The sequence below is a fragment of the Schistocerca americana genome, chromosome 2, assembly GCF_021461395.2.
Source record: "Schistocerca americana isolate TAMUIC-IGC-003095 chromosome 2, iqSchAmer2.1, whole genome shotgun sequence".
In the NCBI taxonomy this organism is placed as follows: Eukaryota; Metazoa; Arthropoda; class Insecta; order Orthoptera; family Acrididae; genus Schistocerca; species Schistocerca americana.
In genome coordinates, this window is record NC_060120.1 from 3,940,466 (window position 1) to 3,959,547 (window position 19,082).

Here is a 19,082-nt window from a genome sequence, read left to right on the forward strand (position 1 = left end):
TGCTCTTGGTTGTAGGTTCTTGACTAGTTCTGCTGGGAGGCCAGAGTTCTTCAGTAGCTCCCCTGTCTTCCTGCTAAGTGCTGCTGTGGGATCCCGTTTAAGAACCCGGTACGTGGTATCTTCCAATAATAGGGCCACTTTCTTACGATAATCGGTAGCACTGGGGATAACTGTGGCATTCCCTTTGTCGGCTGGTAGCACAACTAACTCTTCATCCTTCCGCAATGATTTCAATGCTTGTTTCTCCACTCTGCTTACATAGGACTTAGGAGGCTTGGCTGTGGCTAAAATCCGAGTAGTGGCAAGCCTTACCTCATCTGCTGCCTCTTCAGGAAGGTGCCAAACCACTTGTTCCATTCCACTGATAATCTCGGCCACTGGAAGCTTTTGTGGAGCTGGAGAAAAGTTCAGTCCCTTACTGAGAATTGAGATGGTGGCATCATCAATTTCCTTGTCGGAGAAGTTGATAACAGTGCAATGTGCGTCACTGAACACAGAAATTCCTTTTCCACGGTTAAGGCGCACAAATTTATCAGCTTGTTTTGCTGTAATCTTGCTTAAATTAGCTTTCTAATGTGCAGCCAAGGTCATGTCTACTCATTCGCAGTCCCAAGTTGACAAACTGCAGACAAAAACAGATGGCAACTATATAAGGATCGAGTGTTGGCATCCAGGTCATACCTCGTATGATGTATCCTCTCCCTGACGATCGAATGACTTGTCTTCCACCTTAACCGTGGAAAAGGAATTTCTATGTTCCCTGGATCTAGTCTGTAAACAGAGTTCCCACGCTGTATCCCCACACACTCCCAATCCTCCCACCATCTGCAGGAACCAGCTACAAAGAAGCGATCTCTGTGCCATTCCCTATCCCAGCCTCTTACCACAGGGGACCATATCCCTGTTGAAGATCCAGGTGCAAGACTTGCCCAACCCCCCACCCCCCTCCCCTCCCAGCTCCTCCTATTCAAGTCCTGGCAAAGGCTTATCCTACCCCACCAGAGGTTGAGCCACAGGTGAAAACCAGCTCTGGTGCAATCATTGTACAGCTTTTTATACTGGTATGACCACCAACCAGCTGTCCACCAGGATGAATTTTGGCCACCAGCAAAGTGGAGTACCCAATGGCACAACATGAAGCTGAACATAACATGCCTGATTTGAATAGCTGCCATGACAGCCCGAGCCATCTGGATTCTCCTGCCCGCCATCAGCGTTTGTGAACTACGTAGATGAGAGTTTTCCTTAAAAAATATTCTCTGCTACCAAAATGATCCCAGCCTCAACCATTGCTAATCTACTGTCCCCAAATCTTCTCCCAACAGTTTTCATTCCCTTTGTTGTATCAGCTCCTCCTAGTTCACATCCCCCACCCCCATTGTGTGCTGCTCTCTGCCAAGACACCCGCTGATCCTTTCCCCTTCTCTGCTCCTCTCCTTTTCCACTCTCCTTCCGCTCCCCCCACCCCCTCCCAAAGCCACCCCACCCCTACAGCCTCCTGAGGCTTTTCCCAGCAACCTCACCCTGACACCTTCTAGTCACTGCTCATTTACCCTGCCATCCCTCTCTCTACCCCAACCCACTCTGGACTGCTGCTTTCAATCAACAAGATAGTTGCACTGTGACCAGAGTGGCCAGAGATGGCGGTCGTGTGTGGGTGAGGTGTGCTTGCTTGTGTGAATGTGTGTGTTTTTTCTTTCTTTTCTGAAGAAGGCTTTGGCCAAAAGCTCAGTTTGTAACAGTCTTTTCGTTGTGCCTGTCTACAACTCAACATGCCATCTTTATGAAGAGTTGATCTAGGGATTGCATTAATAAATAAACCAGTTGGCTGGATAGTATACTTGAAATCAGTAGGCCTATGTTCCTACAAGAAATACATTTACTTAAAATTATTTGAGTGTCCATAGAATACAGATTAAGCTCTTTATTAACAACAAAAATACATTGGCATTAATGTATGATATTGTTTTTATAATGTAGAGACAGTGTATGTAATGTTTGTTTTTGTGAGAGAGTAGTTTTTAGCTACTAGCCTGTCCCCAAAAGTTATCCTTCATGTAGTGATACACAGGAAACAATGTGTGAACTAAGTAATGGTGTCTTAAAAATAAAAGAACAATATTTACATGTTATATTCAAATGTGCAGTCAATATCATAAAATTTTCTGCAGGCATCTGAAGACCCAGTGATATCTATTATTTTATTTGTGTTTTATGTGAAATTTGCCAAATATATCACTCATTTATAAACAGAAACTTCACTAGCTGATACACTACAACTGAGACTTTAGCAGGTTTCACATCCTTAGCATCAGTATCATTTTGATCACAAGCTCTTAATGCAAAATTAAAGATACAATAAAATCTATAATTTCATTCTTCATTTTTTTTTAGAACTGATAGTCTCATACAGAAGACGATACGTAAGAAGTTCAAAGACTGCACTGTACTTACAATTGCACACAGACTGAATACAATCATGGACTCAGATAAAGTTCTTGTCATGGACTCCGGGACCATGGTGGTGAGTAGTATCACGAGACCAATATGCTTACTCTGTGTTAGGGTTGTTACATATATTCATGGCACAATGGGAATAATAATTTTCATGAAAGAAGCACTTTGTTTTGTGTATTATATGAATTTGTCATTTGTAGTGTTAGCGAGTACCACATATCAACAGCTTTAAGTATTAAAATCATAAAAAGCGATTAAGAACAAGTTGCAATCAGAGGAAAGCTATCACTACAGATTAAGATGATGTGCAAAGATTCTTCTGTGCTTCTCAGTTTGTAGCTGGACAAGAGGTTACAAGCAAAGTCTCAGAAAGGCCAAAACAGTGTATAATCAGTCAGGGTGCATACGACCTGGGAGATCCGGAAAAACCCGGGAATTTTTTCATCCGGGAGAAAACTGGGAAAAACCCAGGAATCTTTAGAATTCCGGGAATTTTTCATTGTTTTAGTTTTCAGTTAAATTTTTGTGATTTTGACTGGTCAGAACCAATACTCTAACAAAGGGTATGACTGTATCCCGCTTATGCAGAATGATACTGCAGCAACAAAATGTGAACGAGAGGAAAAAAAATGAAAATAAAACTTAAGTCGCAAAGGAAATACGCCATATACAACAATAAAACACAGTGCCCATACAAGTGTTTGCCAACAACGAAGTGTGTCAACAGCTTTTGGAAGACTATGCAATGCTTCCTAACAAGAAATTGCCTCCGATGAGCGTGACGTGACAGCTGTTTACATTAGATTCAGTTGAGCAGTTGCGGGTGGGCTCTTGTGCATGCGCAGTTGAGTCGCGTATGAATAGTACTTTCTCCCACTTCTGGCTACAGATGTGTAGCTGGGCACCACTATCTAATATTGCCCCGGTTCGGAAATATCGGAGATCTGGGGCTGATCCACAGAGCAGTCTGAGTTGTAGTGAGGAGTCTCCATGTGACCCGTGTTTACGTTTAGTGATTTTGCTGTTTCCTCTTCATTTATTGCTCTCATATTAAATGAAAACAAAGCAGATTTCTGCGGCCAGGATGTATCAAATGAATAAAAATACGCTTGCATAATTATGGAAGTCTAAAATATGTTATTAGTTTCAGGTTTTATTTCCACCTTTCTGACAGTCAAGCATTAATCGCCTTGCAGCACAATGAAGTTATTTTTGTTGGTTTGCTAAAGAGATTTGGCTTTTATTAGTCTTTTGCGCTGAGGCAGTCAGTTTATTTGAAACGAGGTGTTTAATTTCACACGGTTGGCTAGTTTGAACTGTTTGCTGCATTTCAAGTGCACATTTTCCATCTTCTAGCTTCTATGGCATTATGCCATAATAAACAACCAAACATGAGATAATACAGTACTGGTAATCCAAGTACACTTTAAGCCGAATTATGCATTTTAGTATGGTTCACGAAATTTCGATGTTCTTGTAGTATCCTCTGGTGTCTTGTTTCTTTTATGACATAATGTAAGATCTTTTAATGTTTTACACGTACGAACATGCGGGCTTCCTGCATCATCGTAGAAGCACAAGCGCAGTGACGCCTGTTAATAGGTGCTCTCTGGCAACTGCTGAAGCGAACCAATTTCTAACAGGTCACGTGAAAATATTGCGAATGGTGGTTTGAAAAGCGTTACTTTCAAAGTAAATTTCCTTTTACGCAAGATGAACTATGTGCGAGAATGTATGATGAATTTCTTAAATCACAGAGCGTTTGACTCACATTTAAAAATCAACTCTTTGAGGATGACCACCTAGAAGAATTTTGAGCCCAGAAGATCAGACATTTACATTGTTATTAAAAATTGTGTAAAACACACAAAAAAGATCATTATATTTGGAAGCATAGATTCTCCTGCAACTTATTAATCTTTGGGACCAATATTATATGTGAAAGCTTCTTTTTCTTGTATTAATTTAAAACGTTAACTTTTCTTATTTGTGTTTTTGCACTACTTAAGAGTGATATTGCTATTGGCTGACTACATCACGTGTCCTATGCTGTCATCAGCTGGTGAGATCACGTGACATGAGCTATGACTGGCTTACAAAAGCGCGTCGCAATCTCGATTTCTATGCTTCGGAAAGGAACATGCGGTGTTTGGTGGAATTCAAATTTATACCTTTGTAACACGAAAATATGCTGCACATCAAAGATCTTTCCAAAACGTGTTTTTCCCCCCTTAGTTTCGTTTTCTAAAGTGCCAGGAAATTCTACATCGGTGTATAAAACCATAAACATTCAAAGAATTGATAAGTTTTTCCGTGTTAAGTGATGGTATGCTTTTACTCACTGTAAAAGTGAATTTTCACTTAGGAAAAAGTATATTTTCACCCGGGAGAAAGTGTATTTCCAACCGGAAAAGCCGGGAAAAATACGGGAATTTTTTTTCCTTGGCCGTGTATACACCCTGTCAGTATACGGAAATAAAGACAGTGAAGATTGACAATAATATTATTGAATCAAGGAAGGAAGGTTAAGATTTAATGTTTTGTGGATGATGAGGTCTTATCAGATAGAGTACAAGCTCCAGTCATACATGAAGAGAATTGGAGATCAGCTTTAATCTTTTCAAAGGAACTATTCTGACATTTGTCTTAATTAATTTAGAAAAATACTTGGAACACTAAAATCTCCGAATTTAAATTATTTTAGTTCATCATCATAAGAATATTGCACTGTACAGCAATTACATTAACAATCAGGTCAAGAGGGAAAGGAATATAGAGGTAAACACAGGTCAGAGGTTATTTGGGGAACTGAATGCCATTTTCAAAAGTAAATTCCCAAAGTGTTGAACTGAAAAGTCTAGAACCAGTGTGTATTGTCAGATCTAATTGCTGTGGGACATGGGACTTAATGAACAAACCATCTAAAATTTGAGCATGGAAAAACATGCACAGGGAAGAAAAAAGAGGAATGGAGGTCAGGGGCTGCAGTGTCAACTATTATGAATTGGTTTGTGTGGAACTAAAACCAAAAGAAGTGGTGGAAGATGGTAAAATGGATGTATATGTGGGACTTCTGATGATAAGAAATAACATAAATGATGACCTAGTGGAAGATGAGTAGATATTGTCAGGTAACTGGCTGCACATACTTGGGATGTATAAGGTGGGAGGCACAAAACGTGAAAAGGTCTGAACTTTTTTATTCAACAGTGAATGAAACATCCCTGATGATTATTCTTTCTGTTATTTGACAAATATAAATGTTTATTCTCTTTTGAGTCTTACATTAATTCATAATCCTGATCAGGTACTTCATCCGTAATTGATTACTTATTTGCAAGTTGTAAAGTTTAATAAAAGTTTCTTTATCTCCCAGAGTATGCATGTCAAGCACTGATACCTGAATGTCTTTGAAGGAGAAATTCATTGTCTCCAGCTGATAATTTTATTAGACAATATGATTAGTTCCCCCCCCCCCCCCCCCCCCATGAACCATGGACCTTGCCGTTGGTGGGGAGGCTTGCGTGCCTCAGCGATACAGATAGCCGTACCGTAGGTACAACCACAACGGAGGGGTATCTGTTGAGAGGCCAGACAAACGTGTGGTTCCTGAAGAGGGGCAGCAGCCTTTTCAGTAGTTGCAAGGGCAACAGTCTGGATGATTGACTGATCTGGCCTTGTAACAATAACCAAAACGGCCTTGCTGTGCTGGTACTGCGAACGGCTGAAAGCAAGGGGAAACTACGGCCGTAATTTTTCCCGAGGGCATGTAGCTTTACTGTATGATTAAATGATGATGGCGTCCTCTTGGGTAAAATATTCCCCCATTCGGATCTCCGGGCGGGGACTACTCAAGAGGATGTCGTTATCAGGAGAAAGAAAACTGGCGTTCTACGGATCGGAGCGTGGAATGTCAGATCCCTTAATCGGGCAGGTAGGTTAGAAAATTTAAAAAGGGAAATGGATAGGTTAAAGTTAGATATAGTGGGAATTAGTGAAGTTCGGTGGCAGGAGGAACAAGACTTCTGGTCAGGTGACTACAGGGTTATAAACACAAAGTCAAATAGGGGTAATACAGGAGTAGGTTTAATAATGAATAGGAAAATAGGAATGCGGGTAAGCTACTACAAACAGCATAGTGAACGCATTATTGTGGCCAAGATAGATACGAAGCCCACACCTACTACAGTAGTACAAGTTTATATGCCAACTAGCTCTGCAGATTACGAAGAAATTGAAGAAATGTATCATGAAATAAAAGAAATTATTCAGATAGTGAAGGGAGACGAAAATTTAATAGTCATGGGTGACTGGAATTCGAGTGTAGGAAAAGCGAGAGAAGGAAACGTAGTAGGTGAATATGGATTGGGGCTAAGAAATGAAAGAGGAAGCCACCTGATAGAAGTTTGCACAGAGCACAACTTAATCATAGCTAACACTTGGTTTAAGAATCATGATAGAAGGTTGTATACTTGGAAGAACCCTGGAGATACTAAAAGGTATCAGATAGATTATATAATGGTAAGACAGAGATTTAGGAACCAGGTTTTAAATTGTAAGACATTTCCAGGGGCAGATGTGGACTCTGACCACAATCTGTTGGTTATGACCTGTAGATTAAAACTGAAGAAACTGCAAAAAGGTGGGAATTTAAGGAGATGGGACCTGGATAAACTGAAAGAACCAGAGGTTGTACAGAGTTTCAGGGAGAGCATAAGGGAACAATTGACAGGAATGGGGGAAAGAAATACAGTAGAAGAAGAATGGGTAGCTCTGAGGGATGAAGTAGTGAAGGCAGCAGACAATCAAGTAGGTAAAAAGAAGAGGGTTAGTAGAAATCCTTGGGTAACAGAAGAAATATTGAATTTAATTGATGAAAGGAGAAAATATAAAAATGCAGTAAATGAAGCAGGCAAAAAGGAATACAAACGTCTCAAAAATGAGATCGACAGGAAGTGCAAAATGGCTAAGCAGGGATGGCTAGAGGAGAAATGTAAGGATGTAGAGGCTTATCTCACTAGGGGTAAGATAGATACTGCCTACAGGAAAATTAAAGAGACCTTTGGAGATAAGAGAACCACATGTATGAACATCAAGAGCTCAGATGGAAACCCACTTCTAAGCAAAGAAGGAAAGCAGAAAGGTGGAAGGAGTATATAGAGGGTCTATACAAGGGCGATGCACTTGAGGACAATACTATGGAAATGGAAGAGGATGTAGATGAAGATGAATTGGGAGATACGATACTGCGTGAAGAGTTTGACAGAGCACTGAAGGACCTGAGTCGAAACAAGGCCCCCGGAGTAGACAAAATTCCATTGGAACTACTGACGGCCTTGGGAGAGCCAGTCCTGACAAAACTCTACCATCTGGTGAGCAAGATGTACGAAACAGGCGAAATACCCTCAGACTTCAAGAAGAATATAATAATTCCAATCCCAAAGAAAGCAGGTGTTGACAGAGGTGAAAATTACCGAACCATCAGTTTAATAAGCCACAGCTGCAAAGTACTAACACGAATTCTTTACAGACGAATGGAAAAACTAGTAGAAGCCGACCTCGGGGAAGATCAGTTTGGATTCCGTAGAAATACTGGAACACGTGAGGCAATACTGACCTTATGACTTATCTTAGAAGAAAGATTAAGGAAAGGCAAACCTACGTTTCTAGCATTTGTAGACTTAGATAAAGCTTTTGACAATGTTGACTGGAATACTCTCTTTCAAATTCTAAAGGTGGCAGGGGTAAAATACAGGGAGCGAAAGGCTATTTACAACTTGTACAGAAACCAGATGGCAGTTATAAGAGTTGAGGGACATGAAAGGGAAGCAGTGGTTGGGAAGGGAGTAAGACAGGGTTGTAGCCTCTCCCCGATGTTATTCAATCTCTATATTGAGCAAGCAGTAAAGGAAACAAAAGAAAAATTTGGAGTAGGTATTAAAATCCATGGAGAAGAAATAAAAACTTCGAGGTTCGCCGATGACATCGTAATTCTGTCAGAGACAGCAAAGGACTTGGAAGAGCAGTTGAACGGAATGGATGGTGTCTTGAAGGGAGGATATAAGATGAACATCAACAAAAGCAAAACGAGGATAATGGAATGTAGTCGAGTTAAGTCGGGTGATGCTGAGGGTATTAGATTAGGAAATGAGACACTTAAAGTAGTAAAGGAGTTTTGCTATTTGGGAAGCAAAATAACTGATGATGGACAAAGTAGAGAGGATATAAAATGTAGACTGGCAATGGCAAGGAAAGCGTTTCTGAAGAAGAGAAATTTGTTAACATCGAGTATAGATTTAAGTGTCAGGAAGTTATTTCTGAAAGTATTTGTATGGAGTGTAGCCATGTATGGAAGTGAAACATTGCCGGTAAATAGTTTGGACAAGAAGAGAATAGAAGCTTTTGAAATGTGGTGCTACAGAAGAATGCTGAAGATTAGATGGGTAGATCACATAACTAATGATGAAGTATTGAATATGATTGGGGAGAAGAGAAGTTTGTGGCACAACTTGACCAGGAGAAGGGATCGGTTGGTAGGACATGTTCTGAGGCATCAAGGGATCACCAATTTAGTATTGGAGGGCAGCGTGGAGGGTAAAAATCATAGGGGGAGACCAAGAGATGAATACACTAAGCAGATTCAGAAGGATGTAGGTTGCAGTAGGTACTGGGAGATGAAGAAGCTTGCACAGGATAGAGTAGCATGGAGAGCTGCATCAAACCAATCTCAGGACTGAAGACCACAACAACAACATGATAGTTTATTGATTATGTTCTTATGCACGATAATTTGTGGCTGGCGTAGTCATCTTCATCAGGTGCTGCAAGATCTGTCTTAGGTGTGTTCATTTCCTGGACTCCAATCAGGCTGTTGTTTTTTATACTCATAATGCAATTAACATTATTATTATTTTTATTTTGTTATTATTATTATTATTTAATGTGGCTCAGTGATCTTGTGAAAGTCTTTCTATGGGACACCACATCGGCAACTTGCCGACCAGGTAAAGGGGGCCTACAGTTTAACATGAAATCTTAACCACCTGCAGTTTCTGGTAACTCCTCAAACGGTTGAAAGGTAAATGCTTGGTTAAAATGAAGACTGAAAAATCTTTGGTTTGAGTGAGATTCAAATCCACGACCTCCCAGTTTGCAGGTGTGAACTTTGCCACTAGACTAACTTGGCCAGCATTGCTATGAGGTCATGGTATACCTCTCTTTCACTAGATAAGAAGAAACTGGAGTGACATCCTGAATGCTCCTTAGCTGCTTTCACTGCAGTTTCAGGATATATCACTTTGCTATCCCTGCTGTCAATACCTAGAAAGTACACTTTCCTATACAATCCACACTACAAAATAGTCCAAGCTGTTCATTATTACCTTCATATACCTTGGAATCAAAGGAGGATGATGCATTCGGTTGGGTATAAAAGAACATTGGAAACTCAGGAAATGAATACAGTGCTGTAACCGTTAAAGGGCCTAGGTACAGACCTATTGTGCTCTGAATCCTTTTATTTTAATCCTATATAAGCTCTTCTTATATGGAAATAACTATTTTGCAATGCTAAAAAGACTAAAACATAGCCTACAGTTATCCAAGTGGAGCTGTAGTCAGTTTGCTCACTACTGAGGCATGTTCTTAAGTGCAGTTGCTTTGATACTATTTTTCTCCAGCTTTATGGCTAAAAAGATCATCATGCAAATGTTTACACACAAAATAAATACCTTTCTATACATTCAAATTATTTTAGTACATAAATGTAAGAATATTGCATTGTACGTGCTGGTAACAGCTTTATTAATGCAAAATAAATAAAACAGCAAAATTAAATGTAATCCTGTTTCCTGCTGTGACGTCACTCAAAGGAGGTGTAATGTGCTGTCATCAACAGTGGCTCTGCTGATTCTTTCAGGAATATGCGCACCCTCATGAGCTTCTACAGAATCCAGAAGGGTATTTCTACAAAATGGTCCAGCAGACTGGAAAATCGATGGAATCACAGTTGAGGCAGGTGGCACAAGAGGCAAGTGTATACTTAATTTTAATTCAGTAGTATTTGGTACTATAAATAATTATTTACGCAACCCACCCAGACAGCTGGGTGCATTTGCGTGACAGTTCTGTGATTCGAGGTGAAACCCCAGCCCCAGATCAAATCTGCCCGTTGGTTTAACAGTGAGGTCCAGTGTGCTGGCCAGTCTGGATGTGGTTTTTAGGTGAGGGGTGCCCACAGGAAGGCCATCTCTGGCCACTGTCTACCACTAACATTGCCAAATCCAATAATTAACACATCAACCCTGTGAAGATACAGGATTAAGGCCAGGAAAAATAAGAGAAAAAAATAATCATTTACTCATATCTATTCTTTAATCAGATGTTTTGTGGTCAAGTATTATACTTTAGGAAAACTGTAATTTTCTCTTCCACTGGACATAAATAAATTTTAACAGAAGTGTAATCATTTTCTGTTGTAATAATAGTAAATCCTATCTTAACATTTTTTTATTATAGTAAATAATGCTGATGCAAATCAGTTCTAATAACAATAACTATTTATCTTCCTTGTGTGTAAATACTCTACTGAATAAAAAAAAATTAAGCTCCTTAAAGGGAGCACTTCATTTTTATATGTTAAAACTTTTATTTCTGATCTTCCCAAGAAAAATATAATTACTCCCCATACTCTCTGTACAAGACTTTATAACTATTCTTTGCAAGTGACTGAGATGTAGGCATAATTACAATTCAATAAGCACACTAACTATTGAGCTTAGTTCTTTTTCTATATTTTCTCCTTCTCCCCCCCCCCCCCCCCTCTCCCTCCACCCTGATCTCCCCCCCCCTTTTTCTCTCTATCTGTCTCTCTCTCTCTCTCTCTCTCTCTCTCTCTCTTTCTCTCTCACACACACACACACACACACACACACACACACACACACAGGACACAGCTGTATTTGTAGGTACATGTATACACTAGAGGTAGACGAAGGACAGTTTAAGTACACTTTGGGCTACCCACCTTTCATTTGCAGGTAAGTGATTTGCTTATCTTCATCTGTGTGTGTTGTTTCCAACTGGGAATTTCAGTTCTTACTAAGCTGAATTTTTCTTATTATATCAAAACATTTGGTTAACATAACTGTAGTAACTCATGTGCACATAATTTATACAGCAGTAGAACAATCCAACTGTATGTTTCTTCTAGAAAATAAAATTCATTGGTAAAATAATAAAAGTCACTGGTAAAATACTGTACATGAAATAAAATTATGAAAATTTCCTTTTTATTGCAGGCATATGATAACATTCACTCAAGCTCGGGTGCTTGAGAGGGAAAAAATCTATTGCTGGTATCCAGCTTATTATTTATTAAATAAATCTGTAATTGAGATGTGTTGGAAGTTCCTGTATTAGTCACACAAATCTGAAAGACTTGTGTGATCTGGTTACCATTTCTGGACTTTTTGATGGCTGCAGTACTGACACTTCTTCACAGAAGTGGAAACACTAAAAACTGAAATGTGACCTGAATGAAATATCAACGGAAAAATTGATTTTACAAATACTGAATGGAGGAAAGCTTCAATGAATGCTTTTGTTATTTCACATGTTCAGTGATACTATGCCAAAGATACATAGTGCTCTGCTATTTTCAAAAACTATTTTTATCGAGTAACAAAGTTGTATACCAATTTGTGTATAATTGTAAAAAATCACATAATTAATTAAATATGAATGTTTATTGATGAAAACTAAGCATACATGAGGAAGATTCATTGTAGATGTTTAATTACAGATAACACTGTCATGATTTTTATTACTTACTGACAAAGAAAATATGACAACTCGTCTTTAAATGTGAGCTTAAATAGTAAAATCTCATGTTTATGTGGTCTTGTTTAGTGTATAAAGTCAATAAGCAGAATCAGAAGTGTTTATTATTTCTGAACCTCGACAAAGCAAAAAACTAAAAACATTTTCTTCTGAAAACACTGTAGTTACAGTAAATATACAGAAACAGTGTTTATTTATGTAATATGCAGTTATTACATCTCACTATCATAATTTTTCCAGTGTCAGTAGGATAAGGCTCCTTACATTTCCTTTACCCAGTACACTATGGTTTTGAAAACTTTTTCATGTGTGTGTGTGTGTGTGTGTGTATGTGTGTGTGTGTGTGTGTGTGTGTGTGTGTGTGTGTGTGTGTGTGAAAAGCATTTGACAACTGATCAATCATCTGGCACATCAAGAATATTGAAAATGTTGATTAGTTTTTGGAAATTATCCTTCGGAGCCAACTAATCCAGAACTCAAACAGGCACACACAAATACATACGCACAGCTACAATGTCCCAGTGCTGCAGTTCCTGGGAAGGAAATATGTTGAGAGTGATGCTGTGATGAAGAAGGAAGTGAACAATTGGTTTAATGAACAGGTGCAGCCCACTATGGCACAGGAATTCTAAAGCTCACGGGTAGATTTGATTAATGGTTACATAAAGTAAGGTTCAGGTATGTAAATGATGTGTTCTTTGGTTTGTAAATTATGTGTTTTTTTCCCAGTAAAATATATTTATTGAACTTATCCAAGCCAAATAGTTGTTACTTACCAAATTACCCAGCTAGCTGCATGCATGAAAGACCAGTTAGCCTACTCACTAATTTCTGACTAATTGGTTTTTACTGAATAGAACAAACTAAACTGTCATATAATATCATGTAAAGTTTTGACGTCCCAAACTGTTGCACAGCACTTTACTCACAGAAAAATTACAACTAAATTTCCTGTACCGTTAACTGTACACAGTTCTTTGTAAAGTTTTGTAATGAAGTTAACAGATAAGCAACAGATCTAAATAATGAGGTGATAGCCAACAACATCTACAGCAACGACAGATAGTAAATTATTGTTCCAACTAGGAACACAAGGACGGCTGTACAAGAGATACAATTTATTGTCATGGAGCGACATCAACAAGAATATAATGAAAGTAATTTACACATCTCAAACCCATTTGCCAACTGAGGGCCCAGAGTCCCTTGCATGCCTTTATAAAGATGCTATCCACATCACATGTCACTGGTGAACTGCAACACACGCACAGTGAGGCTGGTGTTAACAGTCAATGACCAGGCTGCCCTCAGCGGCCGTCTCGGGCAGTCGTGGGCGTGCCATCTTAATGTTGGAACACATTACTGTTGCCACAGTGACTCGACTTACATCTGCTGTGGGTGGTAGATGTAGTAACTGGTGGACTACTACTGTCCTTCCTAGCAGGGGGAGGACAGGGTATCACTGTACACAATGCTGTGACTCAAGAAACACCCACGGTGTCCACGGTTGTGCTGAGAGTGGTACCCAAAGGCATAATAAGTCCCTGCCGGATGGGATGGGGGCACCCCGGCCACCTGTGGACCTCCCAGGATTAATGGTGGACAGGACCGGCAACAGGAGGCGGGAGCCGTCTGGATGTGGGAGTCCACAATGGAGGGTGCCAGCGTAGGCTCCAGCTCTAGGCTGATACACATCTACAGAGCGGCACATTAAGTGTTTATCTTTTCTTGTGTTTTCCTTGTAGTATATTTATTAAATTTCATCCTTGTTTTTCTATTTAAGTGACTCAATCGTGGTTTTTATGTGTGAATTCATTCAGTGTGTAGTGCAATAGTTGCTCACTTAACAGCTAGTTACACAGCTCGTTAATGCATCAGTATCCACTGGTGACACATGAGGAGGGTAGCACGTTTCATATCTAGATTTCTGTCTGCTTATACAGTTTACTTCTATGGTTAGCTTGATTGATTGATTGATTTTAATTGCCCAAAAACAAAACATTTACAGGGATGTAAAGCTTGTATAAGCAACGTCAATAAATGTATAAACAACAATGACAATAAATACACAATAATTAATCTATGTTAGAAATTATGCTCACAGAAATCTTCCATTGTATAAAAACAATTTTGAATTACTAAAGTTCTAACAAATATCTTACATTTTTTCAGCTCCAGACTCTTAACTGACTCTAGTAGTTTATTAAATAGCTTTACAGATGTGTGTTTAAAGCTGTTTAGAGTTTTGGTACATGAGCAGTAGCCTTTTCTTACATCATTACAGTGTCATGTGTTATAACTATGTACATCAGAATTCAGATCAAAACTAGACAAGTTCTTTTTAATGTACAAGAGACATTGAAGTATGTATATACATGGCAAGGTCATAATACTAAGTTTAATAAATAATTCTCTACAGTGAGTTCTAGGTGGTACTTTACATACCAGTCTGACAGCTTTTTTCTGGGCTGTAAATAAGCATTTTGAGTAGCAATTATTTCCCCACAAGATTGTCCCATACGTCAAATGAGAGTGAATATAACTATAATAGACAGAAAGCAAAATTTTCTCATCTACTGTTGCTTGTAATTTTCTGAGCATAAATATTCCTTTAGAAATTTTTGGTGTTAAGTAATTCACATGTGCCTGCCAGCCTAAATTATTTTGCAAAACAATGCCAAGAAACTGCGCAGGAACTGTCTCTAAGGTGATTCTATTGTTATAAGAAATGTTTAATTCCTGTGTTTTATTTATGTTCATTGACAGGCTATTGGCATTGCACCAGTCAGAAAGTGTATCTACCGTGAGTGAGGCAGAGTTACTTATGTTATTGTTCGTAGGCACTGTAACACTTAAACTGATATCATCTGCATACAAGTAACAGTTTGTAGTATCATCTATTACATTGCTAGGTAGGTCATTCATATATAATATGAACAAAAGAGGGCCCACCATGGTTTATGGGTAAGAAACTAAAATATTGGTTATTGAAGTAAACAGTTTGAGATCTCTTAGACAAGTATGACTGATTAATTTTAACAGCAGAGACTGAGAAACCTACAGTTTTTAATTTCAGCAGCAGAGTGTTGTGGCACACAGTGTCAAATGCTTTTGATAAATCAAAAAACTTTGTAGTTACAATAAATTTTTCTTCTTATGCTTCAAGACAGTTACATATGTAGCTCATAACAGCTGCCTCCGGGTGTAGTGGTGGCGGAGAATCTGGCTCATCACATGTGATACCTCAGATGTTGCTCATTTTGCCCACACTCTCTGCTTGTGAGGCATCTCCTAGTGTACCGATGCTGTGGATCTGCCTCCGCAGCAGGGTGACTGGCGGGTGGTAACGTGTTTGCTTTGCTCGAAGCAGAGGGCCAGTGTGTAGAGACTGGCCACCTGGCCTCACCCATTCATCCTGTGAGTGGACAGGTGGCCGCTTCTTCAGCAGTGTCCCACCAGGCACATGGGGGGGGAGCTCCAAAATTAGGTGCATTATAGAGTCCCTTAAGCAGACATCTTTCAGGGCTAGGAAGAAATCCACATGGGGGGGGGGGGGGGGGGAGGCCTCATCCACGATGCGGAGGCAACCTTGCCTGCGGCTATTATTGAGTGGGCAGGGTGTGGTCGTCTGCAAATTGTGGCTCACGTTGGCACCAGCGATGCCTGCGGCATGACTTCTGCGGCCATCCTCAGTTCATATGGGCGGCTAGCATAGGTGGCGAAGATTGCTGGCCTCATGTGTGGGGTGCAAGCAGAGCTCGCAATTTGCAGCCTAGTTCCCAGAGTCGATTCTTAGCTTTGGAACCAAGTGGAGGGTCGCAACTAAAGTCTTCATCGACTGTTTGGCAGTCTAGACTGCAGTAGACCTGCGTTATCGTGTAGGGATTTGTAGGACTCCCCTTGGTAGGTCAGGGGTGCACTACATGAAGGAAGCAGCTACTCAGGTAGAGTGGTCCTCAAGTGGGGGTAATTATTCTGAGGGATAAAATCAATTTCACTACCTCATTAGACTAATAAGTAAGATAGGTAGCTAATTCTAAAAGTTTCAAAAATGAGCATTAATGCATAACCGTACGTGGCGAAGCCCAAAGCCAGTGTACTAACGACAGACATTACCGGAACTTCGTGCGCAGTAGGCGATGACAACTGGCTGCAGCTGGTTGCTTGCCTGTATTGTTGCGCAGCTCATTATTTACTCCACCGGGCTATCGGCTCGCTATCTGTTCTTGTTTCGTTAGTCAGATGTTAGCTCTCCAACCAAGTCGACGGGTTTTTCGGACTGAGACGATAAAAAGAAACAACTGAGTGAAGTTTTTTCTATTCAAGCACTAACTCTCGGGTAAGAAATTCCTAATTGACAGCATTGCCTTTCGTTTACTACTGGACACAAATAGCTGAGTCGATAAGATATAAGTAGGTGTGTAAATTTCTTTTTTATCTGTAATTCTGTTGCCACTGAACAGTAATGCTAAAAAGATCTCTATAAATGACGTAAACAGCTACAAAATAAAAATTACTTCACAGTAAGGGCAGAAATGGATTCAGCGTGTGCCTCAAACAGACATTTTCACTGCAAAATAAACTTTGAGGACACAGGTGTATGATTTCAGACGTCGACATAATCGTCATTCCAAGCTTGTAAGTCGTGGCAGTATGAGGCGAGAAAAATACTTACAGAATTCTATGAGACGTATTTTGTTACAGTATTCCCATTAACATAAAAAGAGAAAGTACTCAGTATCATCCTTATGTGATGAATGGCTTCGTTTGTGATAAAGGCTACAATACATTTAACATCTAGTCATGCATAAATACCGCTGCCTGCTCTCCCCATTTTATAACAACGCTTGTGCTCGCCAAGCTGCCTCTTGAAAACACGTGATTGAGGCATGTGTAAAAAAGGTGGCAGCACTGCTTCTGTTAATCGCTGTACGCAACGATTCACTGTTCAAACTCACTGTCAATTCTTTGTGGCTGGTTTCTCTCTGCCACGCAAAGGATCGTGAACACATATAAATTTGATTCGGGGAAAGCATATATCTCAAAGTCGAGTCATCTGCTGCGCCACTGAAAAAAATTCTTTAAAAGGACAGAAGATGCATTACTCAATGAAGTAGTTTTCTTTCGGAAAATGATTTACTTTTTGCATCTTAGTCTCATATATGAGCCAGGATAATAAAGTGGCTACGTTTTCATTATTGGTCGTATTTACTACGATTCTTCGAAATAACTCACTTCCTGTTGTCCGAAGAATATGCAGTGAAATATGAGTGCAAAATGTGACCGCTAATCCGCCCCACAATTGCTACAAGCCTTTCGAAAAATTTTGTAGTCATCTGCAAGTAATTTCTGAATCTCAATCCATCCTTCGCTTTTTAGGTGTATAGAAGGTTGTACCCATGAGTGTTTTTTACTTTAAGAATCTCAAGCATCCCCCAACGTTTATAAGCAATGCTTCTACTTTTCGGTTGTTGCACTTTAGGTCATACTGCAAACGAAATTAACTAACATATCCAAATAGTCTAAGTCTGAGAATCCCATTTCGGGTGGAATTCAAAGTGCCTGAGAAGCACCGGATTCAAGATACACTGCCACGAACTCATATGAGTTGCCATCCAGAAGCAGATATGCGACAGTGAGTCGCAGCTTTGCATCTCAGAGCGTATTTTTTTGTATGGAACTGGAGACCTAGAAACGACGGAGAGGTTTCGTCCCGCCGTAGCCCTCAGTGGTTCACAACCCCACAACAGGCTACAGCAGTCCACCCACCTCACCGCCGCCCCACACCGAACCCAGGGTTACTGTGCAGTTCGGTCCCAGTGGACCCCTCCGGGAACGTCTCACATCAGACGAGTGTAACCAGAATGTTTGTGTGATAGAGTAAGTGTGGTGTACGCGTATGTGGAGAAAGTGTTTGCACAGCAACCGCCAACATAGTGTAACTGAGACGGAATAAGGGGATCCAGACCGCATTCGCCGAGGCAGATGGAATACCGCCTTAAAAACCATCCACAGACTGATCGGCGCACCGGACCTCGACACTAATCCGCCGGGCGGATTCGTGCCGGGGACCAGCACGCTTTCCCGCCCAGAAAACAGTGCGTTAGACCGCACGGCTAACCGGGCCGGCTCTCAGGGCTTGCTAGGCCTCAGACTACTGCAGGATATGCTTTTATTCTCTCCATCTTTCTCAGACGTAAACACGGTGCTGCTACTCTGGCCTTATCTTCTCTTTCGTTTACCAGTTAATCTAGATAGCTCAATGGTAAACGATAACTATAAAAGGCTCGCGTTCGATCCCTGGTCACTCCTAGGATTTTTATCTCTCACTTATTACTTCTTTCCCCTCTGACTATGTTCGTTGACGCAAAAAATGCCGAGTTACAATGGTTCGGAATCCATGTTAGATAGTAGTTCTGCCTATAAGAGGCTGGGTAAGTCAGTTCAAAAGTCGGAGGAAAGCAAGGACATACCACCCTCAGCAGGACACTCGTAGTAAAACACTGTAATGTTGAAAACGGTCTTCAGATTGATGAAGCGTTACTTTACTTACATAGAACAATGTTAACATTCGTGTTAACCTTACTGTTAACAAAGTACAGCAAAAGTAATGCTGACACCCATGTTGAACGAAGTATACTAACACTATATTGATGATTCTGAATTTACATCCAGGAGTAGCTGAATAAATGGCAGGAGCAGTACGTAAATATGTATACACTTCAGGCAACTAAAGGTACTTCATAATTAATCCAGGCGAAAAGTTTATGGCAAAATACAAATTA

At 40.1% G+C, this 19,082-nt stretch overlaps 1 protein-coding gene across 2 annotated transcripts in view; it reads left to right on the plus strand.

Moving 5' to 3' along the window:
• Positions 1–12,522, plus strand: part of LOC124592171 (ATP-binding cassette sub-family C member 4-like) — a 307,575-nt gene extending 295,053 nt beyond the window's left edge. For both annotated transcript variants that reach the window (XM_047131809.1, XM_047131810.1), the window contains exons 23-25: positions 2,395–2,524; positions 10,376–10,486; positions 11,757–12,522. In XM_047131809.1, the coding sequence (XP_046987765.1) occupies positions 2,395–2,524; positions 10,376–10,486; positions 11,757–11,792 (277 nt within the window). In that variant the 3' untranslated portion in view covers positions 11,793–12,522. The remainder of the gene's footprint in view (positions 1–2,394; positions 2,525–10,375; positions 10,487–11,756) is intronic.
• Positions 12,523–19,082: the final 6,560 nt, after the last annotated feature.